The sequence below is a fragment of the Triturus cristatus genome, chromosome 9, assembly GCF_964204655.1.
Source record: "Triturus cristatus chromosome 9, aTriCri1.1, whole genome shotgun sequence".
Taxonomy (NCBI): Eukaryota; Metazoa; Chordata; class Amphibia; order Caudata; family Salamandridae; genus Triturus; species Triturus cristatus.
In genome coordinates this window covers 1,037,207,336-1,037,223,583 of record NC_140592.1, presented here as the reverse complement: position 1 = coordinate 1,037,223,583, position 16,248 = coordinate 1,037,207,336, and the positions used below count along the sequence as shown (strand labels likewise).

General features: G+C 44.2%; 1 protein-coding gene across 4 annotated transcripts in view; it reads left to right on the top strand.

Annotated features, from left to right (window-relative positions):
* Positions 1-16,248, top strand: part of DDHD1 (DDHD domain containing 1) — a 317,731-nt gene that overhangs the window by 243,231 nt on the left and 58,252 nt on the right. For all 4 annotated transcript variants that reach the window (XM_085626836.1, XM_085626837.1, XM_085626834.1 and 1 more), the window contains 2 exons: positions 2,209-2,284; positions 3,066-3,215. In XM_085626836.1, the coding sequence (XP_085482962.1) occupies positions 2,209-2,284; positions 3,066-3,215 (226 nt within the window). The remainder of the gene's footprint in view (positions 1-2,208; positions 2,285-3,065; positions 3,216-16,248) is intronic.

The window sequence follows — 16,248 nt, the reverse complement described above, 5'->3', positions numbered from 1 at the left end:
GGACCTGTGACACAAGTCACCTTCCTGCAGCTGAATGGAGTGGAAGAGGAAATGAAGTGCCAGATCTTTGGCCCCAAATGAGGCCTGTATGTGAACTGATTTTTGGTCTTGTGGGGTTGACGTGCCATTGACCGAATCCCCTTGGCAAGCAGCAGATGAAGTAAAGTTTATCATGAACAAGAGGCCCTGCTCCTTCCAGACTTTGGTATTCAGTAGAGCAGTCTTGCTAAAATGTTTGAGGGAATAGTATGTGAGAGACCTGGAAAGGCACTGGCTCTACTGGTAGGGCTCTCTAGCATGTGCTCCGGCTCTCAGCCTGGATCAGTGTGAGAACCTGCACCTGAACTAAATTACAACTTCAGCACCAGTGGGGCAGGGCGTGATTCAAGTAGAAACTTCCATTTTACCTTTTATTTCTTAAACCAATACATTATTATCCTATCTTTACTCCAGCATTCGGAGTCAACGGATTATTGAGATGAAGACAAGGTGACTTTAGTAATTACCAATATATTCACATACGGTCAAATCAACTCTTATAGGGAATGCAGGATGGATGGAGCCAAAGGTCACTGAAATAAGCAGGCACACCTATTTCCAAATATGCCACTGATTGAGTGAGACGACTCCTTTTAAAAAATAGATTACAACTACAAAGGGGAAAAAGGCTTGGTTTTCAGGCTTTAACATGTTGCTAGCGACACCAACCGATACTCATTGGCAGTAAATTCACTCATGGGGTAGATTCGGGCAAGACAAAGACATGGATGACTGGGAGTAAGTTTGGTTGGATCCTAATTAGTCCTACAGATGCATTAAAAATAACATGCCATGTTTGGATTGGATTGATCTCTTGATGAATTAAAACCACAGTTTGTTTTTAAGCAGCATTCACAGGCATTCTTGGATTTGAATATCCTTATTCCTTTGGTTGGGTTTATTGATAATGAGGATTCTCCTCCATCTAGTAGTTTGTGTATATTTGTTCACTTGGTGAGCTTTCTACATAGGTTCAATTATCCATACTTGTAGACAATGTGGTTAACCTTGTGACATGATAAAGCTGTGGCTTTCTTAAGGCTGTGTGAATCATATATAAATTACTCTGAAATTATGTAATTTTGTTGTTTGATGTACTTTGGCCTGCTTGTACTTGCGTACACTGCTTGTTTGGATTGATATTCATTGGAGTGTGAGTGGCAACAACCGTGAAGGTGTGTTTTTTATCGAAGCATTCTGAATGAAACTATTTGATGCCTTTTAATGGTTGTATGGTTACCTGCATCAAAGGATCCTGCTCTAATTGTATTGGAAATCAGAGGAGAAGCTGCAGAGAGCAGGAGATGCTCCGATGGAATCTTACTGTCTCATTGCTGATGGCAAACAGTAGTCAGCCAGGACCAGAAGAAGCATATGTGCCCCATGATACATGGTTGTACTCTGAATTTGTTGGAGGTAATGTTTTGTAAAATAAGTTACAAGTGGTGCATGACCAGTATCTGTCAGTTTCCTTAACTTCAGATGAAGATTACAAGTAGATAAAACACTAGATCTATTTCTCCCAGCTTCTGGGTGCTTCTTCCTAGGCTAAAGTAACTAGTGGAATCAGGTAAAAGGAACATCCTGTGCGCTGAGATCACTCATTCCATGGGCTTGCGCACTCGGGCAGAAAATGAGAGCACATAGGATATTGCATATTGTCTAAAGAAAGATTGTTGCCCCTTGTCCCGGATGCTCAGGGGCATTTTTATATGCGTTAGCATCACTGATTTGGTAGATATCATTGGACTGGAGCTAAGTCAACTGGCATTTCAGCTGATTAATGATAGTGTCATAGCCAGATTTTAACAACGAACCACAGATCTAATGTGTGTGCATAATGATATATTTAATTGGTACTGACTTGGAGACCAGGTTTTGGGAAGGAGTGTTAAAAAGAGAAATATATTCTTATTGTTATTACTTAAACGTACAACATGATTATGATTGTATGTAATTCTAAGAACTAAGATGTACCCTACTATCGTATTATCTAGCAATAATGTCTCAATAACTCTTAGTGTAGAAAAAAAACATGATTTGGTTATTTGTATTGGGCTGACCAGTATTATAGATATTTCTCTGAATGACTAAAACAGTGTCATTTTTTTACATTGTTCTGTGAAAATGTGTATTACATTTAACACAGTATTTTAATTTGATTCTTAGGTTGAGAGAACTGGAGGAAAGGCTGCATGGATTAAAAGCTTCAAACATATCAAAAACGCCAGCTTTAAAATTTAAGGTATTCAATTTAAAATATGTTTATACCCTTAAATGATTGATTCAACATATTGAGACTTAAAAGTTTGCCTAGTGCACAATTAGGATTTTCAGTTTCTTTAAAGCTTTTTTTTTTTTTTTAAAATAAGAATTGAAGCATTGGACATTTCAGCAGGTTCAAAAGAACTAATTGTTTCTTTTTAAACTGCAGTGGTCCTTGACCTTGCACAACTGGAGTTGGCCGCAGGGCCTTGCCCCGCCCGCAAACTGCACCCAACACACTGTAGGCGGTGAACACATTTATTGCTAGGTCTGCAAATGGGATTAGCCCGTAGAGCTTGGCCTTTTGCCTGGCCTTTTCTGTTTTTATTTTTGTAAGTTGTTGTTCCTAGTTTTTAACTGTGAAACATTAGTAAAATTCATGCCTGTGTACTGCAAACCCACCGCAAACGTCTCTGACCCTTGTCACCCTTGTGTTGGTCACAGTTCCGGAGCTGTGAATCTGGGATAGGAGAAACATTGGCTGAGGAAGCTTGTCCTGGGTTTAGAGTACCCAGGAAAGATGTTTGTCCTGGATTTGCAGTACCTATTTAGGAACCACAGATCCCTGACACCTAAAATGGTATTGGAGTCTGCTGTACTTAGACAGATCACACAAACCCCAGCCCCCATTTTAGACATCAGAGATTTGCATATGTGGCAACACTATAATGCATTAATTTACCCCAGCTGGGTATATGTAAAATTGTAGTATTCTGTGGATGAGTGACCTATTCAACAAAAATGTTACATGTTCTTTTAAGGTTGAAAATTTCTTCTGTGTGGGATCTCCCTTAGCAGTCTTTTTGGCATTGCGTGGCATTCGACCAGGAAATCACGGGAATCAAGAACATTTCCTTCCTAAAACAATTTGTAACAGATTGTTCAACATTTTTCACCCCACAGATCCAGTGGTGAGTTTTTGTTTTATTTTATGATCATCTTAAACATTAGTGACAAGTTAACTTAGAATTTTTATATCGTGCTAAAAGTCAAAGTGGTTCGGTATGTAGAGTTCAGGTGGGGTAGAATGAGGCCCTCTTTATATTACACAATGTTGATCTGTTTCCTTATAGGAACATTTTTAAATCTATTTTATTAATACATGTGTTATAAAGAAAGACAAGAACATATTGTCTGCTAAAGAAATATGTGAAATTGAGATACGTTTTAGCAATGTTGTAGTAATGATCCTATTTCTACAAATAAATATGGGCCTAACAAACAAACATTTGTGGTGTTTCTTGATTGTTTCTATAATTCACTTTTCTTTTTTTTTTATGTCCCATAGTCTTCATGTGCTTATTCTGTATTATCTTGCTTAATTGTTTAGTTCCTTTGCACTAATTATTCTTTATTTCCTTTCTTTTGATTTATATATTGGTTTGTTGGTTTTAGGGGTGCAGATGCTTCTTAGCGGGAATTGTCAGGCCTAATTATTTATTTCCCAACATGGGTCCAAGTTAAATGTTACTATAAGTTGTGTTCTTGTTCCCATGTCCCTGCCTTGTTTGATTCAAGGGGATTCCCGCTCTGCCCATCTGGCGCAGCTGCAGACTGCCCACTCTGGAACCCTACAATTCTAGATTCGAGAACGGAATTGTCCTCTAAACGCGGCACATCGAATGGGTTTTTTCCAATAATGACTGATTTTAAAATAGGACAGGTTTCTTGAATGACATGGACATGTTAACAGCTCAGAGGGCAGCGGATTTTGTCATTAATCCCCCTGTGCATGCCAGGGTCTGGTACCCCCCCCCCCCAATAAACATGCAGAGATGGAGAAAAGAAAACATTTACAAAGCATATCACAAGGTCATTTGACCAACCCCCTGCTGCACACAGCCAAAGGCCATGTGCTGCGTGCAAGGGATTTACAAAGCATATCACAAGGTCATTTGACCAACCCCCTGCTGCACACAGCCAAAGGCCATGTGCTGCGTGCAAGGGGTTGGCCATGCCCAGTTTTTATTTTTCTTTCTTGAGGTCTTTATTGGTATCCTCTTTGTGTGAATTCTGTGTATCACTCTTGCTGTTCTGTTTTATTAGAGCAGTTCTGTCTCATAAGCAATAGCTCACCATAAGATATACTCGGAGTAAAGCTGATGGGTGGAAGCAAGTCCCATGTAGGATGCAGTTTGTGGCAGTTGTTTTTCTCTGAAAATGTTGTCGCTATCATGTTATTCTCACTGGTAAATCCAGAAATTTTACTTGTGTTTCACTGATTGTACATGTGGATGTAAGGCCATAGTCATTGGAATTAAGATCATCAAAGTTTAAAAATAAATTCTTCTTGTATATCGTTCCAGCAGATTAATAGATCTTCTCTGTATCCCCACCATAGAACTGTTTATCTAGGTATCCTTCATTAGCTCATCAGCAAGCTGCTACTTTCTCCCAACATCCCATGGTGAGATATGTGTAACTTGGAGAGAAAGATATTCCCAAACTATACAAGATTTCCGTGGGTCGGTCCACAGCATCCCCTCACTGCAGACAGGGGAAAGCCACATTCCTACATTTGGCATGGCAGTGTGACGAGATTTCAAGATATTGGCAGACTGTAGATGAACGGATCCGAGAAGTAACTGGTTTACGCCTCGACCACTCGCCTGGGCAGTGCTTGCTGGGTATTGTGGGCCGCCCCAAAAATGAAATATAAATTCCTTCAGCTTGCACACCTGCAAAAAAATATGTCGCCATGGGGTGGTGTTGACTGAAGAAAATAGGCAAGAGATACTGTTGTATGAGCGCTTGCTCACTAGGTGCTTTAGGCTGTCCCATCACTGAGGATTTAGAGGCCTGGGGAGACATACTGGCAACATTTGAAGAGGTGGGGACAGCTGGTGGGTACCAGAGGGCAACCGCCTGTACCCCCAAAAGTGTTTCGCCAACACTCTGAGGTGAGACTATCCTGTTGCAGTAAAATCTGTGGGGACCTGAGGTGGTCATCACAGTATATCGATGTATAAAGGAAAGGATACTTCTTTGAATAAGATTAATGGAGGGGTACATGAGAAGAACCGCCATAAGACGAAACTGGGAGGGGAGCACTCTGAAATGGACAGTGTCACTATAGCTGTGAAGTTATACTGGCAGGATGACCTGACAAGCCAGTCATGTTCACGATGATATCCACCAAGCCCGACTAACTAGATCAATAATTTTCTGGTACATTACGTTGCTCTGCTTCCTGCTAGAGAGCCTTGTCAGATACTTGACCAAATTTACATCATGTAATTGGTATCTAGTATCCTGTGAATATTAATTGAATACCCTCACATTGAAGGACAGTATGCAATGGGCCAAAGACAAGGTCAAAGTTCAGCTGAGGTGTCAAGAAACAAAAGCATAGTTGTTATAAACTGATTTCCATCAATCCTAGCCTTTAAGCTATGTAGGTTACTGAGTAGGGAGTGCCATGTAAGATTGCGTTTCGCTTCCAAAATCATTGTAGGCGGAATCAGGTAGCTTCGGCCTTGGCAACTAAATTGTATATTACTTCTGGAGAAGGTTAAAGGACATGATTTGTACAGAATACTTTGAGTATCTATGTAGCTGCCATCTATATCTGCCAAATATACACATGGCTAGAGAGGGCCATTAGAGACGCTTCAGCTGTGTTGGCATGTGCAAATGAGGCTTGTCCCTGGGAGAGTGGAGCATTGGAAGATGCAGCATGTAATATACCTAGCAATGATGAATTCGGCCCACCTCAGCTAGCATCATTGGTACCAAACGTCTCAAACTGTTGGTCTATTTACATATAAAGCCATTCATCAGAAGAAATGTATTTGGCTAATTCTCCTGTCATTCTGAGTCGCCATTGAGGACTCAGAAGTCGCAATTCCCTCCAGTTAAAAAAAAGCACAGAGATTAAAAATCTCCCTAGCTCAGAAACACTTTTTCACTGGTACCACAACCACTGCATGAAACTTTGTTACTGTAGAGGAAGACTCAAGCCACTTCACTCACTTTTAGGAAACCGCCTAAAAATATTTTTTCAGTCTTGTCCTGAAGTAACTTTCTTGTTCTTTCCTGTCAAAATGTTTCTAACTAGTCTGACCTCAAATGTGTATCCTCTATATTGTGATTCTTCTCAAATTTCTTCTGTGTATCACTCTAATATTCTGTGGTGCAGGAGTACAACATTGAGCTGTTAAATAGTTTACCGGACACTGATTATGTGTAGTTTTTCCTCAGCTGAGGAACACTGCTGATGTTGCAAAAACTAGGAAGAAGAAAAGTCCTTATTCAGGTGGAGCTATCACCACATTGAGGACAAAGGTAGAATAGTTTCCCCACTTGTTCCTCTCCTGATGAAACTGTGTGAATGGTTGAGAGGCACATTGGAAATGAAGCTCCCTAACGTACCTGGGAGAGTTTATAGAGATCAGAAAGGTTTTCCAAGGACACATTTTGGATTTGATCCTGGTATGGTTTGTACCAGGTATCATTGCTTGTACTATGCTATGACTGGTGGTAGAATTCCTGACAGTTATGACAGTTTGCTCAAGTTCTTTTAGGCAAGAGAGGTGGGAAAGGGTTGGCGTCTTAGTTACAAGGCTCTCAAGTTGGTGAAGATGTGTGCACGACTCATGGATTCCTTGTGCAGGAAGTGAATGTCAGTGGAATTACAGTAAGCAGACTTCGCTTTTCAAATTGGTGCCATCAAGGTGACCATACACTTACAGCTTCTTCTGAAGGAATGGCTGATTGAGAGGGGCCAGAGGAGTATTTGTTCCCAGTCCAGCATCAAGCCGTTCCTTGGAGACCTGGGCACCCTCCTCCATCCACAAGAAACTCACTTCACTGGTAATTCTGGAGGATGGAGGTGAGGACTTGATTAGATTGGGGTGGTGTGGCTAAGGCCAACCCAGGCTGGTTGTGGACTCCCTCAATTGGGAGATTAGCAGGGCCACATTCAGGGTGATTGCCCCCTCCCCCTATTTTACAGTGAGCTGGGAGGGTTGTGAAGGATGAATACCTTCTTGTCAACTTATATAAGAGAGGACTTGGTGTTGTACATGTAGAATATCGCCAGTCTGGATCTGACAATGTGAATGAAGGCTTCAAAAAATTGGTCAAAATAATGCTTTTAATGCAGGTGTGTTTCTGTAGGGATAAATCTGATTTTACCCACTGCCCAATTGAGCATCAGATAGGATGGTTGGAATTATGGCCCACCAGCTCAAGGTTTGCACAAGATGGATCGGACCGTACAGCTTTGAATTGATTGTCCAGAAACAAGTCAAGAGTTCAGTTAGAGGAGTTCTAGAGAGCTTATGTGACGATTGTGACAGCGAAACACCCTAGGGAAGAGTGTTGAAGCCACCTTTTGAACCCTCATGCAGACACCCAATTTTGTTATCTAAAAATGATCCACAGTGTGACTGATAGCCAGTACTCCATCCTTTGGGAGGGAGGATGCAAAACATTTGGGTGTCCAGAATAGCCCTGATAACCTGAGTCCCCTTTGTCTATACCAGAGAAGATTTTTTATTTCCTTGCCAAAGACCCGATTTGGCAGTTGCTGAGATAAATGTAGTTATGAACCTTCTGCAGAAAAGAAAACTCCAGCACATTGACCCTTGTAAAGGCTCAATCTGGAGATGGTACTTGCTGAATGTATGCATGAAAGTAGGCACCCTGCAAGTTGTCTGAATACAGAAGGTCCATGTTTTTGATGGAGGTGATAACGTGGGACTGCGGGGCAGAGCCAGTTGGAAGCATACAGATCCAGTAATGGAATTAATTAACCTCTACCCGTTACCTTTTCGAGTAAGTATGCAGAATACGATCACGGTTCTTCATTTGAATGGATTGACTAGCTTTGGGGCCCCTAAAGCTTAGGACTCCCGGCAGAAGTTTCCTTGATGCTGAGAGAAATAGTTAATGAGACACGGTGAAGTAACCCCTAAAGAATTGCTCTAAGATTAGCCATACAGTATAGTTCTAGTGGTCGTAGATGAAGAAAGCCTTTCCTGTACTGGAGTGAACATCCTGAGATGGACGTTTGTCTAGGGGTCAAAGAGGTCCTTCCTATCCATTAAGAGGTTACTTACTTTATTCAAGGCCGCCGGCTTCAGGTGGAAAGACTGAACATGTATAAACAAGCATTGAAAATGCATTAGGTCTCGCCTTTAAGTTAAAGCCATTTGCTTTGCTAATGGTATTGTATAGCAAAGCAAATGGCTTTAACTTAATTAAAGGCGAGACCTATTGCATTTTTAATGCTTGGTTTTTTTTTTTTTTTTTTACATTCTCATACTTTACGAGCGTTAAACAGAGATGTAAGAAAAAACCCAGCTCAGCAGCCCTTTGCCGCAGTGAGGAACCATTTCTGCTAGCGTGCAGTCAGTAAAGATGGGAATGTTTGCATACCTTTGCAGTGGGCAGAGTTCTGTGACTTGGTGAGCTAAGAGTGAACCTATGGAAACCAAGTATATACCAATGCTTAAGGGAACAAAAATAATTCTGCAGATACTATAAATTTGTCTTCACAGCAGAACCTAGGTGCAATTTTTAAATTAACACCTTTGGGTAAAATAGTTGTTTAAACAATATTCAAAAGGGTGGTCAACAGAAAACCTACCCACACACTTCCCTGAGACCTTTTCTTTGAGTGCTAGGGTTATTCAGAATAATCAGGAAGTGGACAACCAAGTTTGAAACTAGGAGTGGCTCAACATCCTGTGATTCTGGGCAAATCACTTAATCTCCGTGCTCATAAAATTATTGTGACGTTATGTATACATTCCAAGATTATAGAAGAGGAAAGCAGGAGATTTAAAAAAAGAATCGGGAGAATTAATTTCCCACGTCAAGTTCAATTGAGGGAGAAGCAATTTCAAGCGGGAGACAGCCAAAAGTAGGCCATTGTGGCTACAAAAAATGGGTATTCTAGTTTCCCGCCTGAATAATCGGGTAGATGCCTTAAGTAGTTTAACTGGTGCTCGTTTAAAGCACTCCAGTACGTCTCGTGCTCGAGCTATATAAAATTGCAACTACAAAAAACTTGCTTTGAGGGATTAATTCAAGCTACCGGAAGAATATTCCAAATTCAAGGGAAACTTCACCATGTGCAAATGACGCGACAAGCTACTGCTCCCACCCGCCAGTTATGACAACTGTAACCAACTGTGGAAAGGATAATATGTGGGTTTGCGCGCGCAGGCGACACTCGACAGCTTGTTTCTGCCTGCTACATTGTTAGCAATGCAGTCTTATCAGTGCACACTGTTTTGCAGCACTATGCGTTTTATGGTGGGCATACTGACCTTGCAGCGCTATTCAACAACGGGTGCTACTCTGCTCCACGCTCATTAACACTCGTTCTTCGACAGAAAATTACAGTGCCTGCCCAGCTGCAGATGCATTAAGCCGCCGATCTACCTTGCCAGCACACTCCGCTCACACGTTTATGGTGGTGTGAAAAGTCAGTGCTTGAAATGGAAAAATAGAACTGCATGCGGGTACTCTGTATCCGAATACACGCTCGTTTCTGAGAAGTGCCGGTACACTCCAATTAAAAGTATTACAATTCTCTTGAGAAGTGCAGATACTCTCCCTGTCAAAATAAACAAGAAATAATCTTGATTTGCGTCAGGACAATACCTTTAGATGTTCCAAATTAAGAAAAACACGCAGGGAGGCCCGTCCCAGTCTCTTCTGGGTTCTTATGGGTGGGGACGGGCCCGCGGGGCTCTGGCTGCGATTTATAGTACCGGTGATTAGGAGGCCCTCAGGGGGTTGTTGGACACGTAGTTCCCAGCGGCTGCGGTCCTGCAGCGGCCCCCCCCCCCCCCCCCCAACAGACAGATGTTAGCGTACATGGGGGGGGGAGTTCCAGCAGAACAAGATATTACAACTGTACAAATGATTGTCTCAGAGAGGTGGCAGTCTGAAGTACAGGCGTGGATTAGAGAGGGCTCACAGGTGAGACAGAATAACACGAGACCTTAAGAGAGCCAGCCGCAAGGGCTACAGTAGTACAGTGTGAAGAGAGACGTAAAACATTCAAGGGTGCAAGTGCTGCAGAAGGGGCGGGGTCCAAAACATGGAATAAAGAGGATTAGGACAGAAGAATTCAGAAAATCTAGGACAAACGAGAGTTATCATGGTGCAAGTAAAAAGATAGCGAGTCGGTCTAAATCTACAGAGCTACAATCCCTAAGGAGACAGGTCCTTCAAACATTGCCTGTCGACAGTAACTCCCGCTGTAGTTTATTTGTTGAAGGCACTAGTCGTCTGGAAAAAAAGAGTATCGAGCTCTCGAACCGCACTGCTTGAAGCATTTCTATATTTATATTTTTGGTATATCGCAAAATAATATCGCTATTCACTACCACAAAGAAGCAAGACACACAATTGACTGCTTCTGAGACATCACTTGACTCCTAGATCGCGATGGAGGAAGTGACGGAAGTTTCAGGCACAGACAACCCCAGAGGCAGACCAGGGACTGGAAGAGGCAGAAGCGGCTGGACCTAGAGAGAGAGGTCCCATTCAGAGCCGGCCTTTGGCATGTGTCAGCTGGGCCCGCGCCCAGGGCGCCGACTACCAGAGGGGCGCCGAGGAAAGGCAAACTCAGGTCTCATCCTTCCACACCGCGGCCCTAACTAACCCCTATACAAATCCCGGAGAAGGAAAATACGAGCAGGGCTTTAAGCGGGCCAGGTCCTGCCGGAGCTCAGCCCCGACAGTCCTTAAAAACAGGTGCTTAGACGGGTCTCCATTTTTGCCCTCATCCTCCGGGTTCTAAATATAAACGGGTGGCAGTGCCCGCTGCCTCCCGGTATCAACATAAGAATAGAAAACAGACAGCCCCAAAATCCGTGTTGATAGTGACTTTTATTTCAGTTGCAGCAACAGGGAACTAATTTGTGTAAATCCTGAAATAACTGGGGAATAAATATAAAAGCAGAGCGCCTGTGCATTATTGTTCTCATTTTAATGACATAAAAAATGAAGTTTTTACGAAGACGCAAAATAGACTATTCAACTAGAAACAAAACGCCCTCCGAAATCGCTTGTGGAAATACTGAAACGAACATTGAAGCGGCTGGGAAGGGAGGAAGGATGCTCGCGCACCGGCGGGTACCATTGAAAACAAATAATTAGGAATAACAGACCGAGACATACAGGTGTAAATGTGTGGCCATCAGTATGAAAGAATAGAACTGACACAAAAGAAACTACATGGACGTGAGAATGTACACGATGATTTAAAAAAGAAGCGGATAGGGTAAATAGCGTTACATCACAAGACGCCTTTTCAAGGCGCACCTCGCAGCTGTGTATCGGCTACGATCTCCCGAGGCACTATGGCACGGAATTCTTAGTTTGGGCATTTAAAAGACGCAGAGCTTGTTGCCAGGGGCCCTGTAGAGACCGAGCTTTTAAATGTTACCTGTTGCATTATATATCTAGATGCAATGACCGAAGCAGCGAAATACCAGTCAGGTAGCAGAGCACACTATACCAAGCACAGATGTTTAGTTTGTGTTTTAAGCCACGCCCTACATTACATCGTCCACCCCCCTTCGAGAGACCCCCAGTTTTTTCATTCCACTGTGAAAGCACTGAAGATGAACATGTAACAGAGACACTTGTACAGGGCGTTATCATCAGGGAAACCTACGTGCTTGCGTACGGATTTATGCAGCAAGGCCTGAACCTGCTGAGGTATCCCATCTGAATTTATGCAGCGAGTGCTTAACCAATTGAAAGGAATGTGTAGGCAACACCATAAATTAAAATATTAACACAGAAGAGGGACGAGTAAAGAAAGGGTGAGAAGAGGAAGAAACACTGGGAGAGGAGAAGAAAGGAGTAAAAAAACAAGAAGGATGACTTGAGATAGAAAATGCAGAGGACTTACAATACATCCGCACTCAACCACAGCCGTGAACAACAAGCCTCGATCTCTTGTCTTTATGGGGCCATGTGTTTTGAAACACATGGCCCCATAAAGATAAGAAAGCTTTTACTTCAGCCGGAAAGCGGACGAGCCCGTCCAAGTGGGCCGGCCGAAAAATGGAAAAGTCTACGTCACAAAGTGCTCTTTCCCAATGGCTGGCCACCGTTTAGCATAAACGGTGATGCCAGCCAATGGGAAAGAGGGGCGGGGCTTGAAGCCCTTTACAGAATTCCCTCTAAATCATTAAATCTCGCCAGCGAGACTGCGCACGTGCGCAGCCCACGCCAGCCGAGACCTAATGAGTGTTCATTGATCTGCAGTGGTGTCAGTATGTCCAAGTGCCAGCAGTTTCTATTCACTTTTCCTTCCTGAGGTAAAGCGTAGTCTTCTACTGTTCCTGAGCTTAGTCAGGGAAAGCTAACAATTGGAATCATTCCACTAATGTATCTTGCTATGATAACATTAGATCTAACCTGTCCAAATGAGAGATCTATAGACCTATTGAGTAGGCATCCTTACATTCTGCTTCATTATCCATGATGGAGGGCAGATCTTTCTGACTTGAGACTTTACTAGGAGAATGAGAAGAGATTTTTCAGGAACGAAGATGAGAATGCATTTGAATGCCCACTATTTGTTGTTCAGATCCTAGAGTGGGGCATCTTAGACCTCTTGAGCCTTCTTGAGCACTCATCGCCCTTGCAAATGCTGGACTTTTTAATGTTTGGGGGGGGGGGGGATTTTGAAACAAAAATTGAAATGTTCGAGGCATATGAGCTGCAGATTATACACTGTGCATAGATCGCCATCTGGTGTTGGGCCCGGATGTTTGCAGTTTGTTTTTCTTCTTGGACAATCTTTGGAAGTCACGAGTTCGGTGACTCCTCCTTCGGTCCGTACTGCACATGGCCTTCGGCTCCATCCCCAGATTGTTTTTTCCGCCATCGGGCTCGGATGTAATACTTCGTGCTCCGGCTTCAAACCTTTCCAGTTCGACCTTCGACGAAAAATCCTCGTCCATCGAGATTCTTCAGACGGAATCATCTTCATCTCTCTCTCTTCGGCACTTCCTCGATTCCAGGCAGCGGCCTTCTGGCCTATCTCGACTCCGGTCTCGGCTGATGGAAAGGACTCCCTTCAAGAAGTGCCCAAAATGTGGGTCTAAATTTCCCCACACCGATCTACATCAGGTGTGCAACCTCTGCCTCAGGCTGCCCCGCCTGCAAGTCTTTTCGATCGAAAAAGACTATTCGGGATCGACGAGCTCGACGCACCATGGCGCACTCATCGACCTCGACTCCACCTGACATCTTCGGAGAAGACACCGGAGCTTCGGGACAGCAGCACACCGAACAGGAGGACGATGTCGTCAGCGCTTCCGAAGCCGACGACTCCGACGTGGAGGAGATCACACCGGCGCAGAGGGTCGTGAGTACTCTACCCCCTCCCACTCCCATAGCGAAAGAGACTCCGGTTACACCTTTGCCTCCGGGCCTAGGGAAAACCAAGCATACCGCTTCCATCACCCCACCTTCGGGCCCGGTGAAAAGGCATAAGTCTCCCGGCGGCTCTGGCTCGAGCCAGTCTGCTAGCGGTGCCGAAAAACACCCTTCGGCACCGAAGAAAACCACACCAAGCTCTGTTCCGAAGCCATCGGTATCGAAACCTGGCCTCTCGGTGCCGACCAAACATAAATCTCTCGGCACCGACGCTCCCGTGCCGAAGCCTGTCTCGGCACCGAACAAAAAATCGGAGGCCCCGAAAAAGCATGGCACGGATAAACCAACGAAGCCGTCTGCTCCGAAAACATCGGCACCGACAGAGGAATAGGCGCCGGAGGAGCTCTTCACGCCAGATCCTCGTCAAAAGACTTTAACAAAGGATCCAAAGACTGGACATTTGACTTTGTCTTCCAAGAAAAGACATTTAGGGGCACATGCATCAACAATGCCATTTGCGATTCCTTATTAGCGAAAAATAAGGAATCGCTAATAAGGAATAGCAAAAGGCTATGCATGTAGGAATCGCTATTCAAATAGCGATTCCTTAACTTTCCTTAATTGCGACTAGCAAATTGCGAGTAGCAATTAAGGAATGCCGTCCCAATCATTCCTATGGGCCTCCAGGCCCATAGGAATGAATTGGAGATTGCATGAGCAAATTGCGAGTACCAGTAGGTTCTCGCAAATTGCTCATGCAATTTCAAGGGTGCAAGGGTGTCAAAATGACACCCTATTGCACCCCCTGAAATTGATATGTGCACATATGTTGCACACACGCATGTTCTAAGGGCATGTGTGTGCGCAACATGAAACTTTGAAAAATGCACAAAAGTGCATTTTTCAAACTTTTAGCAAATTACCATGCAGTTCATCTTCATGGTAATTTGCTCCCCCTATTAGCGAATTCGCATATTTTTTAACTTTCATGCATTGCATTTAAGGAATCTCAATTTGGGATTCCTTAAATGCAATCGCAATTTAAGGAATCGCTATTTAAGGATTCCTTAAATAGCGATTTTTGTATTTGGGTTGATGCATTGGGATTAGGTTTTATTTACTCGCTAACGGGTGTTATTAGCGATTCGGTATTTTACCGACTGGATTTTGGCTTGATGCATGAGGCTGTTAGACAAGCCAGCTCCTCCTCCACCGCCAAAACGGAAGGACTCTTCTACATCCCCTTCAGAGTACCCTCCCCACCTCCTCCACCTCCCCCATCTCCGCCTCCACCTTCTCCACCCTTGCCTCATCGCTCTCCAACCCCGTCTCCAGACCCTGATGACCAAGGGGATCCATATTATGATCCAACAGATGCCCCACAGGACCCCACTCCTCCGGGAACACCAGACCCATGGGAGGATTATCACAATCCAGATGTCCCAGATGTGCCTCAGGATGATCTTTATCCATCCAGGCCATCTCCACTGGAGGATTCCCTGGGGTTCCACCACTTGTTGCAGCGGGCGGCACATTATCATGGGGTGGAGTTACACAGTGATCCAGTTGAGGAAGACTTCCTACTTGACACTTTTGACATAACAGATAAATCTACTGCCATATTACCCATGCTTAAAGGGGTGACCAAACATGCGGCAGAGGTTTTCAAAGACCCAGTCACGGCTAGGGTCTTAAACCCCAGAATAGAGAAGAAATATAAGGCAGCCCCCACAGATCCTGCCTATATTAAACGACCTGCTCCCTTAGACTCCTTAGTGGTATCCACAGCTAGGAAGCAATCCAATTCTCAGTCATCAGGTGAGGCCCCACCACCCGATAAGGAGTCCAAGCTCTTAGATGCCTCAGGCAAACGCACTGCCTCGCAAGCTGCCAATATGTGGCGCATCGCCAACACGCAAGCGCTGCTGGCACGGTACGACAGAGCGCACTGTGATGAGCTGGAGGCTATCATGCAACATCTCCCAGAGAAATATGAAAATAAGGCTCATGAACTGATACAAGAGGGAAGGATCATTACCAACACCTCTATTAAATGTGCCCTTGACGCAGCAGACACCGCTTCCAGGGCTATAAACACCAGTGTTCTGCTTCGCCGCCACGCCTGGCTCAGAATCTCAGGCTTTAAGCCGGAGGTCCAAGCATCTATATTGAACCACCCTTTTGACCAACAACACTTATTTGGCCCAAAAGTAGACGAAGCCCTGGAAAAAATTAAGAAGGATACAGATACGGCGAAGTCTATGGGGCATTACAATCCCACACCCCTAGACGCTCCTTTCGCCGTTCCTCCTTTCGAGGCACTGGCAGAGGTTACTCTGCCGATAACGCCTCTACGTCCTACAAGTCCCCTCCTCAGACTACCTTCTCAAAGGGCTATCAAAGAGGTGGATATAGAGGGAACAATAATAAAGGCAGGGGCAAAACCAACACCGCCCGTTCTGCCACACCGCCCACGCAATGACTTTCCCCCGCTCCCCCCAGACCATTCCACTCCAGTCGGGGGCAGACTACAAGACTTTTTTCAAACCTGGGAGACCATAACATCAGACAAATGGGTGACCCAAA